Consider the following 24,039-nt stretch of genomic DNA (forward strand, 5'->3'; position numbering starts at 1 on the left):
TATGAAAAATAATATGATTATACATTGTGATTTTCAAGGCGGAATACTTGTAGGGCTAAACAAAAGCCAACATGTCTTAATTTTTATCTTCTTTGTGGGATTTTTAATAAAGTTACGTAAATTAATACGACCTATTTTCGTTATGGCAGGCCACCTGTGTGGCTCAATCGGTTAAGGCGCTTGCCTGCCGATCTGAAGTTTCGCTCGGGCGCGGGTTCGATCCCCGCTTAGGCTGATTACCTAGTTGGGTTTTTTCCGAGGTTTTCCCCAACCGTAAGGCGAATGCCAGGTAATCTAGGGCAAATCCTCGGCCTCATCTCGCCAAAATACCATCTCGCTATCACAAATTCATCGACGCTAAATAACCTAGTAGTTGATAAAGCGTCGTTAAATAACCAACTAAAAAAATTCGTTGTGGCTGAGGGGTTAGCGAGTCTAATTCCGAACCCAGCTGGCCCGGGTTCGTTTCGCGGTCGGGACGAGTTGCCTGGGTGAGGTTTTTTTTCGGGGTTTTTCCATCATTCCTATGGATGAATATCAGGTAACTTTATCAGGCGATTGGAACCCCACTCATCTTCTCCACTTCCTTTCCTCCCCTATCATCCTTTCATTCATCATCCCGTTACTTCTTCTGGTTTTCAGATCGCTCTATAGGCGGCACTCCGAAGCTGCTGGCTCTCTCGACCGGCCTCCGTGGATTGTATTCATGTGATAGTGGATAGCTTCTACAACGGAACCCGGGGCAGACCTTCTCGGGGGAGAACTTTCGCCTCGGACCGTTAAGGAGCTTTAGGGGAGTTGTCGAAGCAGGAGTGGTTGCCTGTAGGGACCAGTCGTTAAGGGGGTCAAGTGGTTAGGTCGGTGCGGGTAGAGGATCGGTGGGGGTGTACAATAGACCTCAGGTCATAGTGCGTGTAATGTTCCCTCCCTCACTCCTTAAAAAAAATACATATTTTTTCTTATGTTGCTTCAAAACCAGTGTTATCCAAAATAAAAAGTTGAATAACTAGGCTTGTATTGATAATATTTATATTTCTCTGCTTGGCACACCTCTTGAACTTGGTGTGAATTGTTGGTAAAAAAAATGCAGAAAGTCTGACTCAAAAGTATAGGAACTATGTGTTTTTCGCTTTTCCCGAAAAAATAACTTATAGTGAGTAAGGCAAGTTCTGGAAAGAACCGCCTCAAATTTAGTTACTGTATGTAATATTACTTCGTGAATTGCGAGAGAACATTAAAGGCATTATTTATTTCAACTTCAGTACTTTCATGTGGAGTAAGGGTCAGCGCGTCTGGCCGCGAAACCAGGTGGCCCGGGTTCGATTCCCGGTCGGGGCAAGTTACCTGGTTGAGGTTTTTTCCGGGGTTTTCCCTCAACCCAAAATGAGCAAATGCTGGGTAACTTTCGGTGCTGGACCCCGGAATCATTTCGCCGGCATTATCACCTTCATCTCATTCAGACGCTAAATAACCTAAGCTGTTGATAAAGCGTCGTAAAATAACCTACTAAAATAAAAAAATGAAATAAAATAAAAAAGTACTTTCATGTCGTCATCTGTGCCAGCTCTCTCTTGCAGTCAGGTATATTACGCTTTGTGCAGATATAAAGTGGGATATTTGATAATCTAACTATTGCAAACAATTTTACTAAGTTGGTAAACCTAATTCGATGTCAAAACCTTTATCATATGCAAGTGAAGAGCGAGTAGGCCAGTATCTAAGAGGGTAAAGGCAACATGGCTCACAGTTTGAAACATTTTACGAAGTTGGCTAGTCCAAAAGCCTTATCGTCTTTTTATTTGTCAAGTAATGAAGTTATATCGCCCGTGTCTAGAAGTATTACCAGGGCTCAACACACTCCGGAAAAACTGACAGATGAATATGCGTTGAGGTTTGTATCGCCATTAATTTACGTTAGAATAGAGTAGTGTCACTGTAACATAATGTCAACTAATAACATGTTAGTAAATTGATTATCTTCCACTGTGACGTTCTCGTATATTGATGGCATTTTCACATAAGCTATCATGTCTGATAACATTTTATGAATATGATATTTGAGGAGCATCGTTTTAAAATGAGTTTTCTTGATCTCAGTCTACTCCGACCAACACTTCCTTCGTAACATTATAATTATTACGACAGGAGAAAATTCGTTGTTTCGTTATCGTTGCAGAGTTGAATTGTGCGTTCATATAGGCCTACTACTTTTTCATGGAATATTCGAATCTATTTGAATACGGTTACCATACTGAATACGAATCTCCCTCCCCATCCCTGTTACCATGCAATTTTCGATATGTACAGACGTGGACAAATTATTAACAAAATTAACGATTTTTATGATAAATCTGATTCCAAAATTTGACTTTTCAATTTAGACTACAGTTGACAGTTTTGCATATTTCTATCATTATAGTAGATAGAAATATGTAAAAATGTCAACTGTAGTCTAAATTGAAGAGTCAGATTTTGTAAAAATACATAATAAAAATCTTCAGTTTTGCTAATAACTCTCTGAATTCGAAAGCAGTGTAAACCGGGCACCACCTTATTATATTCTTAGGCACAACTAATGATACATACTCACTGTCATTTTTAATTTTTAGGTTATCAAAATTCTAGCCTGCTAATAAGTGTTAGGCCTCCAACAAGCTTTGTTCAATGTCATGGTGGTCAGTATGGAATTAGGGTGGTCGGCAAAGATTACGTAGTATTATAAAATGCAGCCCGCACAACACAGGAAAGGGGAATGTAAGAGGGAGTGGTATAAGAGGAGAAGACGGGGAACACCATCATTATTGCACGTTTTCACTGCGCAGAGGCGGACAGAGAACTTACCCAAATTGCGTAACTTCGATTGAACAAGGGATGACTAAAGGGGGGAAGAGATCATATCTCATCCCTCCACCCTGCTTGTGTATTAAGAGGTTGACTGGCGAGTCAAGAAAGGCCAAAGGGTTTTTAAGGCTTCTTGGAAGCATTGAAACCGTTGGTTTTTCTGAACCGATGCATGCGACGTGCGAGGCTCGTCTCACACAAATCCGGACTATACAAGAGATAGAGAGTGGTTTCTATAGTTGCGACACAGTCTACTATATACAGTCGCGAAGCTTGAGGTGATTTTTTTTGCAAATCTCGTGATAAAGCGCTCCAAGCGGTTAGCAACTAGAAACAATAGACTGTCCACGGTCGACTTTGGACTGTGTCGTATTTCCATCGAGTGCTATCTCGTTGCATATTTCACATTGATGCTTGTGAAATGTTGAGACGTAGAAAAATTAAGTTTGTTTTAATGAAATTTATTGATCATGTTTTATTTTCAATTCTGGTGGGATTATTATTGCTTAGGCCTACTTTTTTTTTTTTTCAAAGGATATGTTTTTAATTATAGCTGTTAATTTTGTTGTTATTTTTAATTGTTACTTTACTACAGACATAGAAAAAGTCTGTTACAATAAAATTTATTGACCACGGTTTATTTCCAATTCTGGTGCGATTATTATTGCTTAACCTCATCCCACTTTGCTAACTACGTAAGCCTACACTACAAGTACCGGTACACTTAAGTTACTCCAATAATTCGTATTTCCATTATTATTGCTGTAAAGGGAAATGCAAATTAATATTTATTGGTTTCATAGTTAATTATCGCTATAATCTTGAATGAGTGAAGCGATTATAGTAAATTTCAGTTCGTTTTGCACAAACAAAAATAATATTAACCTATTTCTTGCAGGTATCTTCGAGTTTATGGTGGAATTTAATATACTTCATTAAAATAATAAATTAACTTTATGCATTTAATATTTTAATAATGGAAGGAAGGTGTTAATTTTTCCAAAAGAATACAACGAAAGTGTAACATATTTTGTCGTCTACTAGCGTACTAGGAGAGAGATCTGCGATGATGAGTGCGATAGTAGCGATCCTAGTGGTGGGCAACTACCCGTGTTTGAATTTTTACTACATATTGAGCTTCGCGACTGTATATAGTAGACTGTGGTTGCGAGGTGTGCAGACCTCTCATCTCGCAGCTATAGAAACCACTCACTATCTCTCGTGTAGTCCGGATTTGTGCGAGGAGGGCCTCGCACGTCGAATGTGTCGGTTCAGAAAAACCAAGGTTTTGAGGTATGTCCTCTACTATAATTATCAGTCGTGAAGTACGGTAGTTCTTTAAACTGTATTGTTGGAATTTTTAAGTGTTCGACCCGTTCAGTTATTTACAAATCGAATACGCCTTTTTTTCAATTTACAGACTTGCGAACGCCTGCAGGAGTGCAACAAAGGCTTCATTTGGTGAAAAACATAGATCGTCAACGAGAAGTGCTGTAGTTAGAAAATTGGATTGGGGTTCCGAATTTACAACATCTCCGAAAAAGAATTCCCATAATTTCTGCTACGGGTTAAGTAATCACGATAAGGACAGTGAAGATAAGTTGGTACTACTGGACACGCCAGTGAAAATTGCTCTTTCATCAAAAGGATTGAATTCCAGAAAGCAATGGATGAAGTTGGGCAAAGGAAGTTTCGGTACTGTCGTCCGAGGGAAGTACAAAGGTTGGTTGATATTATTCACTAACGAAAAATCTTTTTATTATACAACTTTTAATAAGATGGGTCAGGATAAAATCACACCACTATATTCATAAGCATTCCCTGAACGTTAACCGGCGATGCACGGAGCCGGCTGGACTAGGGACGAGTATGATTGCCTGCTCTAAACCAGAGCACGCAGCGAACCTTAGTGTAGTCAGCTGGTGTAGGTTGGGAAAGTTAGCGCATTAGAATTTCTAAGTCGCAGTGCTTGGTCGTTGTGCCCTCCTCCTGAAATTGATTTCAATTCAAACCAAAAGTCAGCATCTAATGTTACTCTGTACAGAATGTTTCATAGTTCATATTACAAACATCTAGGGATTATAGAGGGGACTCACAAGGAGAGGACACGCTCTGTATATCACCGAATTAAATCAGATTTTGTGACATGAAAGTACAAGACTTACTGTTTAAAGTCATACCTGGTATGGGTGGCCAATGACCCCTCCTAATAGGAAAGGATTAGACTGTGTAACGGCGTAGCTCATGTGGTTGGATGCTAAGTTGTCATCCAGGCAACCCGAGTTCGAATCCTAATGCCTTCTCATTTTTTAAAGCTTGATATTATTATTATTATTATTATTATTATTATTATTATTATTATTATTATTCACATTTTGTTTCTCAGATGCCTTTTATTAGATATGTAAGCTATAATGCTTTATAATGACAGCTGGGTAGCTCAGTTGGTAGAGCAGCTGGCTACGGACTGGAAGGTCCGGGGTTCGATCCCAGGGTGACAGGATTTTTTTCTCGTTGCCAAACTTTCAGAACGGCCCCGAGGTTCACTTAGACTCCTATAAAATTGAGTACCGGGTCTTTCCCGGGGGTAAAAGGCGGTCAGAGCGTGGTGCCGACCACACCACCTCATTCTAGTGCCGAGGTCATGGAAAGCATGGGGCTCTACCTCCATGCCCCCCAAGTGCCTTCATGGCATGTTACGGGGATACCTTTTTTTTTTATTATTCACTTTCAGTTGTTAGTTCCTATATTCAAAGCCAAGTTGAAATATGCGTGGTATGCATTAAAATTAATAAACGAACGAGAAATGTTTGTGAATGTGAAGGATGTCTGTTTTGCAGCAGAAGTGCGCAAAAATGTGTGTGACTGTGGACAACCTCCTTTCATTTGCTGTGCATGGTGCAGGAAATATGTATATTTGTGTGTTTTTATGACATCATAATGAATCGGGTACAAAATGGAATGGAATAGCTGCTACACAAATAGAACAGACACCAGTGACACATCTTACCTTCCTACGTGAGCAGTATTTCATTGTTTATCCTTTACAATACAATGTTAGTTAATTAGTAATTTGTTTAAAACATGATGAAGCATTCAATAAATTGAGAAATGTGATATAGGTATGTAAATAGGTAACTGTGATCACAATATTAATCATTATTAAAATAAAAAAATATATGACCAATTAAGATTCGAACTCAGGTTGCCTGGATAACAACTCAGCATCCATCCATATGGGCTACGCCGTCACACAGTCTAATGCTTCCCTATTGAGCACCTAACGGGAGTATATCACAAACAATAGCCAATATCTGCAAAACGAGGGGTCATTGGCCACCCATACCAGGTATGACTTTAAACAGTACCTCTTGTACTTTCATGTCACAAAATCTGATTTAATTCGATGATATACAGAGCGTGTCCCCTCCTTGTAAGTAGATAAAGTTTTGATTAGGAACCCATGTCCGGAAATGTATCGTTTCGATGTAAAATAAGTTTGAAGATCGAATCGATTTCACATCTCCCAATTCACTAGAGACAATGAGCTCTTGCCAGTGTGCACTACAAGAGTGGTTCCAAGTACCGCCTAACGAGTCCCAGATACTTGACCTTCCTGCAAGAGGTACTGGTTGAGTTATGTGAAGATTTGCCACTGGCACTACGTGGGCAAATGTGGTTCCAACATGATGTCGCACCCACACACTTTTCACTTGCCATCTGCGAACATCTCCACTAAACATTCGGGGAAAGGTGGATAGGTCGAGGTGGTCCAACTCCTTGGCCACCACGGTCGTCAGATTTAACTCTCTCGACTTTTTACTTTGGGACACATGAATAACCTTGTTTATGAGACTCCTGTAGAGTCGGAGGAAGATCTTCATTGTCTCTAGTGAAGTGGGAGATGTGAAATCGATTTGATCTTGAAACTTATTTTGCATCGAAACGATACATTTCTGGACATGGGTTCCTAACCAAAACTTTATCTACTTAGTCTCCTCTACAACCTCTAGAAGTTTGTAATAGGAATTATGAAACACGTTGTATACTAGAGCGTTCGAAAAGTAATAGTAACAGTTACTGTTTCACAATAAATTTATTTAGGTTACTTTTGACGTTACATACTTCAAATATAGTCTCCTACTCTGTCAACAATACGCTACCAAATTCTTGGAAGAGGCGGACTCCATCTACAGCAGCATTTTTTTATATTCTCTCACTGAGCAATCTAAAGCTTTTCGGATATCAACTCTTGATTGAAAGCGAATGCCTCGCTTCCACTCAACTTCCAATAGTTCAGTATGGTAGGACTTCTCTCTCACAGGCTTCTTGTAAAGCTCTGAAGTACTGAGTTGCATGTTTTTCTCTTGCAACTTGGATTTCTATGAAGCACCTTCGTTCGTACCTTTAGGACTGTACTGTCTACTACAAATCAGAAACGGCACTGTATTTACAAAATATGGAGGCTACTTCGAAACTTTCAATAGCCTATTGCAAATTTATGCAACAATCGCTGCTCTATTACATATTACAAGATTTCAATGGTTACCGCTAGGAGCACTGATTTACAGCATTGTTTCCATTCTCCAAGTACATGTTCAAATCGATGTTCATATAGTGTAGGTTTTTTTTTTTGTCAGATCTGTTCATTCTGTTTCAAAGAACGCTTTGTGATTTCCTCAGTAAGTTTTGATTATTCTAAAATAAAATTGCTTGTGTGTTTGTGACGTGTGTGTACGTTAACGAAATACACGAGGTGCGAGGGGGAGGGAGAGAGAGACACACACATACACTCATCTTTAAGCTGTATTCATCTTCTTGACATCAAACAAGTTTATAGGCCTACAGTAGGGCTTGCCAAACTTTTCATAGCAAGGGCCACATTAACCATCCGGGAAAGAATTGCGGGCCAAGTCACGTGAGTTTAAATTACGTCTAATAAACAAAGCTCATAAATAACATTGTGTGTTATTGAGCTAAAACTTACACTTTCAAACTGTTTTCTTTTTTCATTCAACTGGTATGTTATGTTTTTGGCAATATCTTCAACTCTACGAGCAACTGTATGTACTGAAAGACTAATATTCTTAAATAAATGTACTTTCTCAGGACAAATCTGCTTTGCCGCCATTATCATTCACGATTTAATAAGTTCACCATCACTAAAATATTTTGCCCTTTTCGTCGTTGCTTTATTGTCTGATCTCTGTTTCTTGAAAATATTCTGTTGAGATGCTAGTCCACTTGCTTCAAATTTATCACCCCGTAACTTCCCCGTAAATTGTGAAAATTTTGAAAAATGTTTGATTTCATAATGCTTGCGGATATTACATTCTTTAAAGACAGAAACTGATTCGTTACAAATCAGGCATAATTACTTTATTTCCAGTTTTAGTCATACAATAGTCCAAACTGCATTGTTGTTTAAACACATAACATTCACTGTCCATTTTCTCTTTTTTTTTTCTTTCCCTGCCATAATTGACGTTAAGTTACGCTGTAAGAACTACTATACTAAAAGCCAGGTTATGAACCAACGAAACAGGAAGTAGTTGGAATGGCGAGAGGAAAGTGCGGGTTAAGGTGCGTACACACTTAGCGAACGAACAACGAACGAACGACAAGCGATTGCATTCGTTGATTGAAATCGGTACGTGTGTACGTCGCAGCAAAGGCAAACCGATCGTTTGGTTTGCCTTCGGAAGTGATCCGTCGCTTGTCGGTACATCAAAGGAAGTTGGTATTCGTTGTGGACGGGATTTGCCACTAGCTTGTAGTTCGTAGCAGAACGCAGCGCTTAGTTCAATTTCACTAACAGGATGTCGAAACTGGAGTGGACGGAAGACGCTGTTATAAATCTTATTAATGCATATAGGGAGCAGGAAACTTCATGGAATCCCAAGTATCCTACTTACCACAATAAAATAAGAAAACATGATGTTTGGGAACCTATTGGAAAGATGTTTAGCTGCAAGATAGGCGAGTCAAACACGTGCAAAATTTGAAAATTATTTTTATTTATTTTCAGTGGATATATGTTTTTGTTTATTGTAGGGAGCAGAAGTCAAAAAGAAAATTGAATCCCTACTGACATCATTCTGGAGTGAAAGACAGAATTCCATAAAAAGTTCTGGAATGGGGAGTGATGAATGTACGAGTCAACTTGGTTCGCGTATAAACATATGTCGTTCCTTTTGGACAAATTCACGCCCAGAAAAAAACAAAGTTCCAACCTTGTGCACACAAAATAAATTATTGGCATTGAAAAGTGCCTTTTCGTAAGCATGATGCGCATACGACAAACACAGACAAATCTCTCTTTTTAATATTTTAAGATAATTATTGTCAGTGAGGTATCCGTGTACTGAAACTTTCCCCTGGGGCCTATTTCATAAAAGTAATATTACTAAAAAGGTAATAACATTAAGTAATATTATTACTGTTCTGTTTCATAAAAGTAATATTTAATAATATTATTTATTACTGTAAACGCTCATATTATTACTAAAATAAATAATAATATTACTAAAGTGTTTCATAAAGCAGCAAAGATAATTAAATTTATTAATAATATTAACGTTAGTTCCATGACTGTATTTTAAGTAATAGTTTAATAATTTGTAAAAAGTAAATGCCAATGTAGGGTTAGATTTTGAAGATAAAACCATGAAACCATTTGAAATGGATAATTCTGACTCAAATAGTGATGAAGAGGGAGTGTTTGTCCGACGTCCAAGAAATTTTAGACAACGAATATCCTACAACCATATGCAAGAAAGTTACGAATATAATGAAATAGTTGACCTTTCAATTCGAGAACTTTTCGCAAAAAACTCTGTTCCTTCAAGTTATTTTCACGTCTTTTCCCCATTTTAAAAAGCATAAGAGACAAAATGAATGACTAACAAAGTCCCTCTCCATACTTACAAATACTTACAAACTGTCATAGGCGCCAATGTAGGTGGACCAGGCTGAAATTGAAAACTATCTTATCTAATTGTAAAAGAGGAACAATTGGAAAGGATGAAACCTAAATTAAATTCAATTACAGTATAGAACTGTTAGAAAGTAATTACTGTATATTTTACATTATTTTATGTTATTTGAATGATTGAACTTAACGTTTTTCCCTCCTTTCTCGTCATTTTTTAAATTATAATAATTGTTCAGAAATATATGCCTATGGGACATCTACATAACAAAATACAGTAATATTAATATTTTCTGTACCTATTGAAATGTTTGTTCAGTGTATACTTGTGACAACCTGAATCTATATACTCTTCACTAATTAACATTGTGAAGATCTTGGTGAGCCAAAATCTTTTGCAGACATATATCAACAAGTAGATCTATTACAAAATATGTGGACTACTTTAAACCACCCCTATTGAGGGCATAAACTAAAATTAACTTACGAGATTTATAGGTACCGTATCCACAATTCCAAATCACAATCTCTAATTAGAACATATGTATTTGCATTTTGTATAGTCAGGTAACTTCTTGAAAATACTACTTACAACATAATCAGCAATAAAAACCCATTAAGACAATTTCAGTATTTTTATTAATTTCGTCATAACATTAATCTTCTACAACATCCACACCTTCATATTTTCTAGGAACGACTTCACCGCGTAAGTACTTATGTCGTTATTGCATTACTTATTTATTTTTGGTAAATGAGTAATTTTTATGTGTATTTATTTACGCTTGCACCAATAATTTTTAAGCCTTTTTATATAAGTACTTGCGCAGTATTCCAAATTATAACGGAACTTGAAATATCTTACATAAGACGCTTTGCAGGGTCCACTAACCCTGTCGTTAACACTGTCCTTAAGGCTGGTACAATATTGTCATCAAAAGTTTTCACTGCTTAACATTTTCATATGGTACTTCTTTAGATAACGAGGTCCAAGTTTTACACACGCGCGCGCGCACACACGCTTCTGTCACTGATACACTGTTTTTGGAATTGCAAACTTTACAACAGCAGAGACGTGAACAATTAGGAATGATAAATATCTGTTCACAATATTTTAGATTTATCATATTGTTTCTTTTACTCGTAAATCAACTGAATCAAATAACAGAAACAATAACTTCGAGTTGCAGTGATTTACAATCTTATCTGAAATAAATTGTCTCCCAAACCTTCACACATATTACGATTTACTCTGTTGTTGCTATTAAAGATAGTACTTCAAAACTTATTTCATTCAACAACTGTTAACAGAGAGAATAATATAAATAGCTGTAGAGTGCAGACCAACTTGGTTATGTTTGTCAGCCTTAACCTCAAATCATCTGGCTACTGTACGTATTTTATGACTTGTGCAAAACGTTTATGAAACAGAATTTAGTCGGTTAATAAAATTGTTTTCATGACTGCAATACTATTACTTAATATTATTACTGTGTTTATGAAACAGGCCTGCACTTGCTATAATTATATTTTCGTCTGCCTTTATAGCGGATAATCAGCGAATGTGAATGTTTTCTGACAATTTGCTGATGATTTGTACGTCGCTTCAAACAGCGAACGAACAACGAAGTTTTGCTTCATCATTCGTTCGTTGTTCGTTCGCTAAGTGTGTACAGGGGTAGCCTGTGCAGTGATGACACGTTGAGTGTGGGGGGGGTGGAGGGGAGAACGAGAGCGGAGCTTTTCATTGGACCTCGCGTGAAAATGTTGTCTGCTAACGAAAATCTGGCAACGGAATCACGGAGACAGTGTAGCCAGTTCATTTGCAGTACCACGTGCATTACGAGTCGCATTTCGTACCAGCGTCATTAGCTCGTGCTTTCTTAAAAACAGTAATTTTAATTACTAATATTGTGGATAGTGTTATCGAGAACTATATACAGTAGTTATTTTAAACATATCGGTGACAAACGCTGAACACGCTTTGAATCTCGCCCCACTATGTGGCAACAGAGCTCAGAAAGAGACCAACAGAACGTTGCTTCCGGTTTAATCGGTTAGTATAGTAAATGCTTGTAGATTAACTCAGGCCCAATTGTATAAAACTCCCTGACTAAAGATCAACTTTGATCGAAGATCGAAAAGTGAACCGAGTTCAGACACTTCTTCTATTGTATAAAACTTTCCTGCGATCAAATTACCTTGGTTCAAATGCAATCTAAGTTCACGTGAAAAGGATTTGGCAACATCGCATAAACAGGTGAAATACGTGATGCGCGGACCATGTTATACAGGTTTGTTCAGTGTTGCCAATCTAGCGACTTTAACTCTTTTTCAACAACAATTTCTTTTAACTTTTATATTGCTTAAATAGGGATTTAGTGACCTTTTTTGCACCCCATAGTGACAAAATTTAATCTTTCTTTGTTGATAATGAGAAATCTAGCGACTTTACAACTACTTTTTGGCGACTTTCCGTATTACACTCTGTTGGAGACACTGGGTTTTTTGTACAATGTAAATAATGGCGGACAAAAAGAAGAAGGTTGACTCTTCTTCAAGTTGTTATCATGTTATGGTGTTTGATACTGCTAAACATAATAAAGCTTTATAAAACGACAATTTTTGTTTACTAATGCAGTTAATTGGACATTTATGAATGTACCTATCATATCCATTAATAATTAATGGTTGTTATAAACATAATATAATTATAGGTTATGTTATTTGATACTGCTGAACACGATAGAGCCTTATAAAATATAAGAATGTTTGTGTATTAAGGCAAGAAATTGAAAGAAATATATATAAATGTACCTAACATATCTATTAATATTAATAATAATGGATATTTTATTTGCACAATCTGTCACTCGTATATTTCAAACAGAAAAGAAATAACTGAACTTGGATCATCTAACTTAATCGGAGAAATTTCTTCAGTCAAAGTTGACTTTAGTTTGAGACAAATTAATCTCAGATTAGACTTTATACAACACAAAATTCCAAGTTCAGCTGAAATAAGGATCAATTTAACCTCTGATCTAAGATTAAATGGTTTATACAATCGGGCCTCAGAGTGCTAATACTATTCTGAACTGGACAATATTTACCACTTCACATTTCCACTGCTCTATTATGTGTGAGCGTGTACCGAAAGAAGTCGCTGTTGTGCAATCTCTGGTTACTCTGTTGTCACACTTCGCGCTTGGGCTGGACAACCCACGGTCGTTTGGCGGCTGAACTCTTGCGACCAGTAGCCTATATTGTAGCAACATAATTGTTACCACAGTATATGAGCAGTTTGTTTAAGAATCTGGGCCTCTAATTTCATTTTATCGATCGAAATTTGTGAATAAATTAATCTTCTTTTATTGACTTGTGTTTTTTTTTCAAGTTAGTAAATGGGCCGAACAAAAGTAGCTCGCGGGCCGTAGTTTGGCAAGCCCTGGCCTACAGTATAAGATGAAGAATGCTTTCAATTTTGTGCTACAACTTTGAACAGAAAACTTATGTTTATGGAATATAGGCTATACATGATTGGATAATTAACTTCCCTTCCTGTTACAGGTGAAGATGTTGCTGTAAAAGTGGTGCCAAAGAAGAGGTTTTCAAAAGCATTGGCCTCTTTGAAAAATGAGAGTAATGCGATGAAGTTGTCCCATAAAAACGTAGTGAGAATCCTGCAGGTGACGGCCACAGAAGGAGATTACGGTCTGGTCTTCATGGAAATGTGTCACGGTTTCAATCTGCAGTCTCTTCTCTCTGACCCAAAACATATAATCAATGGAGTTAGAAGAACGAGGTATGTATCGGTATGTATAACGTAGATAAATAACTAATAATAAGACAACGGATTTTCTGTCCCTATACAGCGACAAAACGTCATGTCTCTTGGCTTACGAAGCGTAGCAATGACTTCAATGACCTCCCTGGATCTGACGTACAGTCTTACTAATAAACCATGTATAGTTTTTATATGAGACTTATGCAGATTTGAGACAGAAAACGTTACTAATAAACCGTGAATAAGCTATAGACGTATAAACAGGCTGTAACTATACAATGGGAATTGCTTTGCAGTAGTTATATACACGAAACCCCTTGTTTAAGCGTTGTATATAGCGAAAAAATGGCCGCTCCTCTAACAGCTGTTCGTATCGACTGTCATTTTATGATGATGATTACCTGTAACCACAGAAGAACAAACCAAAGATCATAGAATTATTAGAATAATATTGCTGTAGCTTGTACTCTTTGACCAAAATGTAGTGTGGTAATCGATTAGAGCCAGTTGAACTATCGATATTTAACACGCCACACTAGAGCGCTCTACCGGATGCACTAGAGAACCTCAGATATTCTATTACCTTTCGTAACAAAGTAATGACGAAACTATGACGTAGCTGTGTAACAGTTATACTGTTATACACGACATATGTAGTGATTATTAGTAAGGAATTTACACACGACATATAAACGAGCTACTCATTGTATAAGTATAAGACAGTTAAACGTCTGTATATAAGGTTTTTATTAGTAAGACCGCTAACGTTTAGTAACGGGACCTAAAATCCGCTGTCTGCTAATAATATTAGAAATAAAAATTAATATCAGTGGGTGACTGTACCTACTACAGAAATTTCAGAGTTAGTCTTCGGGCAAGAAACTGACGAAGCTATTACAATGCGTACACATGTAGCAAATGAACAACGGTAGGAATGCATCCGCTCACTGAATTCGGAACATGTGTACGGTCCAGCGAAGGCGAACCGATCGTTTGGTGTGCCTTTGTAAGTGATCGTCGCTTCTCGGTACATGCGCGTACACACTTAGCAAACGAACGACAAACAAAAGCATTCGCTGATTGGAATCGGAACGTGTGTACGTCGCAGCAAAGGCAAACCGATCGTTTAGTATTCGTTGTGGACGGGATTTGCCACTAGTTTGTAGTTCGTAGCAGAACGCAGCGCTTAGTTCAATTTCACCAACAGGATGTCAAAACGGAGTGGACGGAAGACACTGTTATAAATCTTATTAATGCATATAGAGAGCAGAAAACTTTATGGAATCCCAAGCATCCTACTTACCACAATAAAGTAAGAAAACATGATGTTTGGGAAGCTATTGGAAAGATGTTTAGCTGCAAGGTAGGCGAGTCAAACACGTGCAAAATTTGAAAATTATTTTTATTTATTTATTTTCAGTGGATGCATATTTGTTGTTTATTGTGGGAGCAGAAGTCAAAAAGAAAATTGAGTCCCTACTGACATCATTCCGGAGGGAAAGACAGAAGTCCACAAAAAGATCTGGAATGAGGATGATGAAGTAGAACTTAGTTCGCATATGTCGTTCCTTTTGGACAAATTCACGCAAAAAAAAAAAAAAAACAAAGTTGCAACCTTGTGCAAACAAAATAAATTATTGCCACTGAAAAGTGCCTTTTCGTAAGCATTATGCGCATTCGACAAACACAGACAAATCTCTCTTTTTAGTATTTTACGATAATTATTGTCAATGATGTATCCGTATATTGAAACTTTCCCCTGCCTTGCAGTCGTACCTTAATAAAATCTCACAATTCCTCAATTATAGCTGTACATACTTCTGGAACAATCCTGGTAATTAGCTATTTCGACACTTTGAATAAATACATTAAACTTGTATACAAATCTCCTGTAGCGAGATATCGAAGTGTTAATGCTAGCCTTTCCTGAATAGGTATTGCTTCTCGCCAGCCTGTGTCTTTCTTGGAAATTTTTGGCCCTATTTTGCATAGTAGGCCTAATATTTCGAAGTATACGATGAAAGAGTAATGGAACGGAGAAAAATTCTCTCCGGCGCCGGGATTTGAACCCGGGTTTTCAGCTCTACGTGCTGATGCTTTATCCACTAAGCCACACCGGATACAACCCCGGCGTCGAATAGAATCGTCTCTTTCTCCGTTCCATTACTCTTTCATCGTATGATGACGCAGAATATCTGCATGGAAATATCATATGTACTTCGGTACATTAAAATAATATATATGATATGCGTAAATCACTTCGTGATTTAAGACGGCGCTTATTCCGTCGGATCCCGGCCAACTAGTCACTCATGACGAGTGCACCTCAGCACATGTGTGGACTTCGGTCCTACGTTCATAGACATCTATGACGTAGTGCAGAGGGCGGCCACTAGAGGGAACCCAAGAGTTGGAGCTTAATCTGAGACGATTCTATTCGACGCCGGGGTTGTATCCGGTGTGGCTTAGTGGATAAAGCATCAGCACGTAGAGCTGAAAACCTGGGTTCAAATCCCGGCGCCGGAGAGAATTTTTCTCCGTTCCATTACTCTTTCATCGTATGATGACGCAGAATATCTGCATGGAAATATCATATGTACTTCGGTACATTAAAAAAATATATATTTCGAAGTATGTTTCTGAAATGCGACAGAAGTTGTGAAACAGTCCCGATTCCATTCGACGTAAATCATGAAGCAAGTCAGTGCCTCTATATTGATTGCGACGTTCGTAGAGTGGCGTCTGCCACCATCGCCTTTTGGTTTTTAACTTTCTTTTCGTTAAACTGCCTATTATAACAACTGCTGCACATGCTATAATTATATTTTCGTCTGCCATTATTGCGGATAATCAGCGAACGTGAATGTTTTCTGGCCATTTGCTGTTGATTTATACGTTGCTCCAAACAGCTAACGAACAACGAAGTTTCGCTTCATCATTCATTCGTTGTTCGTTCGCTAAGTGTGTACGCACATAATTCACATTCGCTGACGACAGGATTTGTCACTTGTAAGTAGTTTAATGTAGCAGCAGAGCACAGCGGTTAATATAATTTCACCAACCGGCACTGGTATGTCAAAACTAGACTGCAAATTTATAGGACTACACTAGACTCTCGCTAATCCGTCCCTCAGTAATCCGGCCTTCTACTTGTATACTTCCTATCGCTTCTACTGTAATAGTTTTCTGAGAAATGTACTTTGTTGTCATGTGTTATACTGTATTAATAATACAGGTCTCCTACAAAAGACCTTTCCAGTTAACACATGTAATTTACGTTCTATGAATCTGAGGTACATGCAAATAGCACCAATGGAAAGAGAAACTAAAAAGTTTAGTTCCTTACCTTTAAGATGTTCAATTTGTCCCCCCCCCCCTTGGTAACACAGCACACATCAAGCCTATACTCAAGTTCCACGTAGGTGTGCGACCCCCCAGATTCTGAGGTTATGTCTGTTCACCTTACCAGAAAGATGAAAAGTGGCTTCGCCAGAAAACACCACGGAACTAATAAATTCATCATCGTTTTCAATTAAAGTCTGCGTACTTATGTAGAAATTTCTTCACAGCACTTTGTCCTCTGGTTTAGGGCTTGCAGCAACTGTAGTTGATAAGGATGAAATCGCAACCATTTACAGAGTGTAGGCCCACTGGGTGGATCTGCACCAAACTTTGTTCGGTAATGCCGTTGCACATTAATAACTGACTGGTTCACATGAAAATCAAGAACACAAAAAAACTGTTCTGTCCTCTATAGCAGCTATTTTACCTCAATAATGAACAGATTTGTTTATATGCGCTATTATGAGGGAGTACTATCACAGAATACTGATCCAAGAATGCATTATGTTTGTGTTTTAGATACGCAATGGATATTGCATCAGCACTGCGACATTGCCACAGTAGAAAGATTTTGCATCTGGATGTGAAACCTAGTAATATAATAGTTTGTTCGCCTGGAGATTATTGCAAGTTGTGTGACTTCGGAAGTTCTCACATCTATGAAAATGATAAATACGACACCTCGTCACCTAGCATGGTAAGTTTCTGAAGTTACTTTTCATTTTATTTTAATTCTGGTTTAGACATATTTTGTTTTAGTTCAGTATGGGTAAGAATATTCTTGCTTACAAATTAATCTGAACTTTCTTAACTGTACAAAAATGGCGTGCAAGTATCCACCTCTAGTATTAATGTACCTAATTCAGCTGTAGGTACACAGATTACTTTGCCGGAATTGTACAATGCAGAATAATTGATTTACGTCATACTGATGATGATGATGATGATAATTATTATTATTATTACAACTACCACAACTACTACTACTGCTGCAACCACTGCAGCCACCACAAAACTACTACTACTACTACTACTACTACTACTACTACTACTACTACTACTACTACTACTACTACTTTTTTATTTATTTATTTTATTGCTAGTAAATTTGAAATTAATACAAGTTAATACAATGTAAGACAAACTAGCCCACTCCTGAATGAGTAAGACTCGTGCTCAGGAGCGGATTCCAATACAGACAAAAATAAAATTAAAATTGAGAGTGAATACAGATTAAATAGTGTTTAATATATTATGTTTAAACCCAAACTATAAGTCCAATACCAATTTTTTAATTTTTTTATTAATTGGCAGAGGATTCGTAGTTGAAATATTATTGGAATAAAATTTGTTTAATAATCTGGGACTTGACTCATGCTATGATAAAAAGCTGCATTGGTTTTACATTTTGGTTCAGACAAACTCAGAGAATTCATATTTTTAGTTCTATATTTATGTATATACTTTTCAAAGTTATTCAGATTTTTGTGAAAATATTTTAATAAAATAAAATAATAAATTTGTTTAATGCCGAAAACTTTGAAATGTTTAAACAACAATTCAGTTCAGTACAGTAATGTTTCTGCTTTTTTAAACAAATTTTTAATACTATTTTCTATAGTAAAATTAACGGATAAAGATTGGATTTATAAGTTCCACCCCAACCTATAATACCATACATAAATCTAGATTGAAATAATGCTAAATAAATTATACGTAAACAGTTAATTGACAAAATATTTCTTATAACAACAAAGTAATATAATGTTTACGTAATTTATTACAATGAATATGATTATTCCATTTTAAGTGATTATCAATAATTATACCTAAGTATTTAACCTAATTAACTTCATTAATAACTGAACAATTGCAATTTATACCAGAACAGTCAAAATTATGCATTTTAATTTTTAGTGTAGATTAAATTGGTTTATTACCTTTATTATTTAAAGAAAATGGGATAGCTATTGTTTTATCTTTATTAATTACAACTGACTTTAAATCGAACCATTTTTTTATTAATTTTAATTTTGTTATTATTATTATTAATGCAGGAAGAGTGGAAGAGTGAAGTGATGGCAGAGGAACGGAAATACTACGAGAAATTTTTCGACCAAAAGTTGTACTTGACATGTTGAGATTTGAATTTATCTTCTCATTTTGATAAATGGATGCTCAAATTGTTTGACTAATAGTAGGCCTACACCTTGTTCTGAATTGTAAGCCTGTGAAATAGGATACTGAAGATTAATTTCAAATGCTTCATAGGATTCTTACAAGAAAAGTTTATAATTAGGAAGAACTCTTTGGGAATAGTTTTTGAACCATTTGTGTTATTGCAATTTTAGTAAGCAATCCTATTATTTTTCAGACTACTGTGATATATAGCGCTCCGAGTCTTCTCCAAGGAAAACTACCATCTGAAAAATCTGACATTTACTCCTTTGGAATTACATGTTGGCAGATGATGTCACGTGAGAATCCATACGAAGGCAACACACTGCACTCCATCATCTACATGGTATTAGAGGCTTTGCATAAGTCAAGAGGGCTTTATCATAAGTATACTAGTTTTTCTTTATCATTCTGCACATTGAAAATAAGTGAATAGCTAGTACAGTGGATACCATGCAACCATTAGATGAAAGATTTGTGGGTTCCAGTTGACTGAGATGATGATGGTTTTCTTCTAAGTGGAATTGAAGGGTTCAGAGCCATAGTGGGCCAAGCACCATTTATTAAAAACGGAGAAAGCAAGGGTTAAAGTTAAGTGAATACCACAGTTTAATGAAGATTGACATATCATTTAGTTTGAATGTGTATACTTTATATTACATGCTATATGTTTCCATTGAATTATGGTCATAACTTCATTTTAACCCTTGTTTTCAACGGTTTCAGTAAATGGCGCTTGGCCCACTATGGTTCTGAACCCTTTAATTAAAGCCATAGCCTAGATTATATTTTGTTGTAGATTTACTACATGTAAAAAAGTGTATTCATGTACAAAGACTCTTTCATGCAGAACTACCAGCAGTTATTTCTTACACATTTCCTCCTTTACATAGGTATCTCTGCATGCTTATGATATACTCGAGTCAGGAAAACAGACTTCAGATCCTAGCAATATTTGAAGATTCTAAAGATTTTTGCAATATTCATGAAACGTAAAAGATATGTAGTTATGTTAAAAGCTTCAGGTATATAGAGACGTAAAAAAAAATATGGTTTATTTAACAACACTCGCAACTGCAGAGGTTATATCAGTGTTACCGGTGTGCCGGAATTTTGTCCCGCAGGAGTTCTTTTACATGCCAGTAAATTTACTAACATAAGCCTGTCGCATTTAAGCACACTTAAATGCCATCAACCTGGGCCGGGATCGAATCCTCAACCTCGAGCACAGAAGGCCAGTGATATACCGACTACACTACAAGGCCAACTATAGAGACATATGGTATTGGTATAAAGAAACCAATAAGCTGGCATTTGTAGAGCCTAACCTTCAGCCTGAATCTACTCCAAATCTAACAGACAGTTCATTATTAGTTCGGTTTTCCATTAACAGTTTAATTTGCAGGAATGTGTGTGTAAGTCTCACCATTTATATGCCTTGGAGATATATGTAGCCTAAATGGCAGTGAAGGACTCTATGACTTTCGTAAGTTCTACTATACTAACAAGCCCATGTAGCAGTAGTGCACCGCTGTGGAATAATGGTTAGTGTGTGTGACCATGGAATGAGTGGGCCTAGGTTTAAATTCTGGTTGAGAAATTTTACTTGGTTGGGATTTTTTCCTGAGATTTTCCCCTCACTCAACTGAAGTAGAATTGCTGGATAACTTTTCAGAGTTGGACATCATTTCGCCTCCATTAATTTCAACATCATCGATCATAATTTAATAGTTTGAAGTCGATCGAGGATGCAGCAGGATTTAGTACTGTGATTTGCATACAGATGCTATCTATCTGAGGAAGTTGCCGCAGTTCCAAGGAGACAGAAAGGTTTTATTGGATCTGGGTCATGTGCAGCTGAATTGATAGATGGTACCCATTAGTGAATCATGATCCTAGGTCAATGCAAGATACAGCAGGATGTAGTACCGTGAATCACATATAGTTGGCATCAATTTGAGAAGGCTGCAGAAGTCTCAAGAGAACTAGGAGAGATCTTGGAAAATGGGTGTCATTGTGTACTCTGTCAGATCTGGGTGTTATGTAGCTGAATTGATAGATGGTACTAAACAGTGAATCATGATACTTAAAGTATTGCAGTCGTATGGACTTCAATCATCATATCTAAAAGAAAATCAGCACAATAAGCATGAGGCTGCGGAGCAAGCCTTCATGCTCTCCTCAGATGAGAGGAAAAAAAAGCTTATGTCGAAACCTCCCCACAAACTCCGCACACAAATAAATCTTCAGAGCAGATAGACAGATATATAAAAAAAACTGCTGCTCATACTAACTGCAAGGATGTGAAAACATACTTGGAATATTATATTTAGAAACAACAACAACCCATATTTGAAGAGAGTATTTGAAATAATATACTCTGTGAATCCTTACCTTGTCACGTGACATGTGAGGTGAAGTCATATACTCAATGTACTGTGTCAGCTGAATAGGCACTATCTACTCAAGGCCGAGGACTACCGGTACTCAATTTTTCGATAATCTGTTACTCAAGCTTCAATTTCTCAACATTACTGTTAGGATGAGCAGTTAGTTTCTTTACATTTGTTTACATAGTTCTTTGTATGAGATGAGTAGTTAGTAACCCAACTTCCTCTTAAAAGAAAATTGTACTTGTGTGATTGAGTCTCATGACTGTGCTGGTTAGTAAGACCACACTTTTAACAAAAATAGTTTTTTTTGTGCGAGTTCATTTGTTACTAATAAAATATCATAATCACTGATTAACTTTCACTGTGTTTATATGAGGAAATTACCTGGCTGACTAGTTTCGAGGTGATATTCTTCATTTTCCAAAGCCTACTGAAGGTCCCGCGCTATCTTCTGGTTTCCTGTTGTGGTGGGGCATGTTCATGATTGTGTCGAAAAGGATGCGTATTTTGAAATTGAGTTGAGCAGAGTTTTTTTTAGTGTGCAGTCATACACAATTTGTGCAGTAATAAAACAAATTTTGTGTAGTAGTAAAAGTTAAAAGACAACAACAGATACCAAGTGAAAGCAATAGCCTTGTATTCATGGAAATAGGATGAAAGTACACCTTCATGGATAAAAAGTAAATTTTGTTCAATTTATTCTCTCTCTCTCTATTGTATTGGAAGAATTTGACATCTCTAATAGCATCAGAGATATTCCCTTCAATTTTCACACATGTCACTTCGCTGTTCATTTAAATTTGCTCCTGGTCCCTTATTTTCCAAAACTTCAAAATTTACATTTGTTTTCTCTGATTATAATTAAAAAAATTGAGATATTTTAATTAAATTTTGTATGCTTGTGTGTTTGAACATCTTAACAACATAACCACAATCTTAGCTGTAGCATTTACTTATATTTTAAAAGTTGTTGTTTTCTAATGCCAGGCGTTTGACAATAAAGTCATTTGACCTCTTGCACTCCAATATTTTTCAAAGATATTATCATGGCCAGCCACTGAAGCACAGATTTTGAGGTGTTCCGAATCCATATCTTGGTTTGAGTTGGACAATGGGCAGTTAGGAGACTGATATATTCCAATTCTATGCAGATGTTTGGCAAACAGTCATGGCCTGTTGCCAATCTAAATGCAGCTACAGACGATTTTCGTGGTAAATCGGGAATTAACTGTGAATTATGATGCAGAGAGTTCCATTTTTTCCCTTGAGATTGTGTTATCAAATTTTGTTTGTTGAAGTCTAAGTTTGTAGATTTAATAAATCTTTTCACAGAGTGATACATAGATTTAGTAACAGGTCTGTAAGTAGCAGTGCTGCCTTTCTTTGCTAAAGCATCCGCATTCTCGTTTCCCAGGATTCCACAATGGGATGGTATCCATTGGAATACAATTCTTTTATTGAGTGATATTAATTGAGAGAGCATTTTAGTTATTTCTGCTGTTTGAGATGAAGGTGTGTGTTTAGAGACTATTGATAGAATAATTTCTTTGGAGTCTAACAATATAACTGCATCCTTAAATTTATTGATGTGGCATAGAAGATTCCTGAGACTTTCACTTATTGCAATGATTTCTCCATCAAAACTTGTTGTTCCATATCCAAGAGATCTATAAAGTGAGAAGAGACAGCAAGTAACACCTGCACCGGCACCTTGTTCTCTGGAGATCAAGGAACCGTCGGTGTATAAATGAAGATATTTTAAAAGCAATATGTGTCATAATAATAATGCATTCTATAAAAATTGAAGAAAAAAAAAATTTTCTTTTTCCAAGAGATACATAGTTAGTCTATGTTGTTCATGCATTATTAAAAATATTATGAAGTAGAATAATTGAAAAATTCATAGATTTGTAGAAAATATCACAAATACAGTATGGTAACCGCACAATTTTCATCCAAAATTTTGGAAATGAGTTACTGTTGATAATAAAAAGAATAGGTTCAAAGTATTGTTAAAAATGTAGAAGGTATGCATTGCAAGTTCGCCAATTTTATTTCACCAGGACTGAAATATATTGAGATGAAAGTTTTAAATAGATTTAATTTATACAATTTACTGAAAAGCTGTACCTCCACCTTAAGATATCATCCTCAGCTGATTTAGATCTCAGACCTAATGGTGAGCATGATATAACTAACTTACCACCACAACAGCTTTTTGGTTATTTTATTTCATATTAAAACCACATATAATTCTGTATACAAGGTATGTATTTTTCATATTCAAAATGCACTTTTATTTTCAAGTAAATGCCTCAGAAATGAGCAACTATTTATTTTGTGTAAAATTATCTCTATTATTCTAAGCAATTGAACATATTTTTACAGGTAGGATCTGGAAAACTACGCCCAAGAAAAGTAGAAAGCATTAAAACAGAAGATCGTGATTACGTCAGTTTGTATACACAATGTTGGCATCAGAACCCTAACAAAAGGCCATCGACTCGTATCATTCTTCAGGAACTGCAGAGAATTCTGACAGCCATTAATGCATTCAGCTGATGAAC

The 24,039-nt window shown here is 36.6% G+C and overlaps 1 protein-coding gene across 1 annotated transcript; it reads left to right on the top strand.

The window, feature by feature from the left end:
• Positions 1 to 1,705: 1,705 nt before the first annotated feature.
• LOC138701334 (serine/threonine-protein kinase mos-like) lies at positions 1,706 to 24,034 on the top strand. Its single transcript, XM_069828110.1, has 6 exons — positions 1,706 to 1,891; positions 4,262 to 4,563; positions 13,343 to 13,577; positions 17,421 to 17,598; positions 19,276 to 19,425; positions 23,861 to 24,034. Exons 1-6 carry the CDS (start codon positions 1,737 to 1,739, stop codon positions 24,032 to 24,034), a joined length of 1,194 nt encoding a protein of 397 aa, XP_069684211.1. The 5' UTR covers positions 1,706 to 1,736.
• Positions 24,035 to 24,039: the final 5 nt, after the last annotated feature.

The sequence above is a fragment of the Periplaneta americana genome, chromosome 6 (assembly GCF_040183065.1).
Source record: "Periplaneta americana isolate PAMFEO1 chromosome 6, P.americana_PAMFEO1_priV1, whole genome shotgun sequence".
Classification (NCBI taxonomy): domain Eukaryota; kingdom Metazoa; phylum Arthropoda; class Insecta; order Blattodea; family Blattidae; genus Periplaneta; species Periplaneta americana.

Bases quoted from the DNA above. Each gene is read 5' to 3' on its own strand.
- LOC138701334 (XM_069828110.1), top strand. From the start codon at position 1,737: ATGGCTCACAGTTTGAAACATTTTACGAAGTTGGCTAGTCCAAAAGCC. The intron at 1,892-4,261 runs GTTTGTATCGCC...TTCAATTTACAG, and splicing joins ACAGATGAATATGCGTTGAG to ACTTGCGAACGCCTGCAGGA. The intron at 13,578-17,420 runs GTATGTATCGGT...TTTGTGTTTTAG, and splicing joins AATGGAGTTAGAAGAACGAG to ATACGCAATGGATATTGCAT.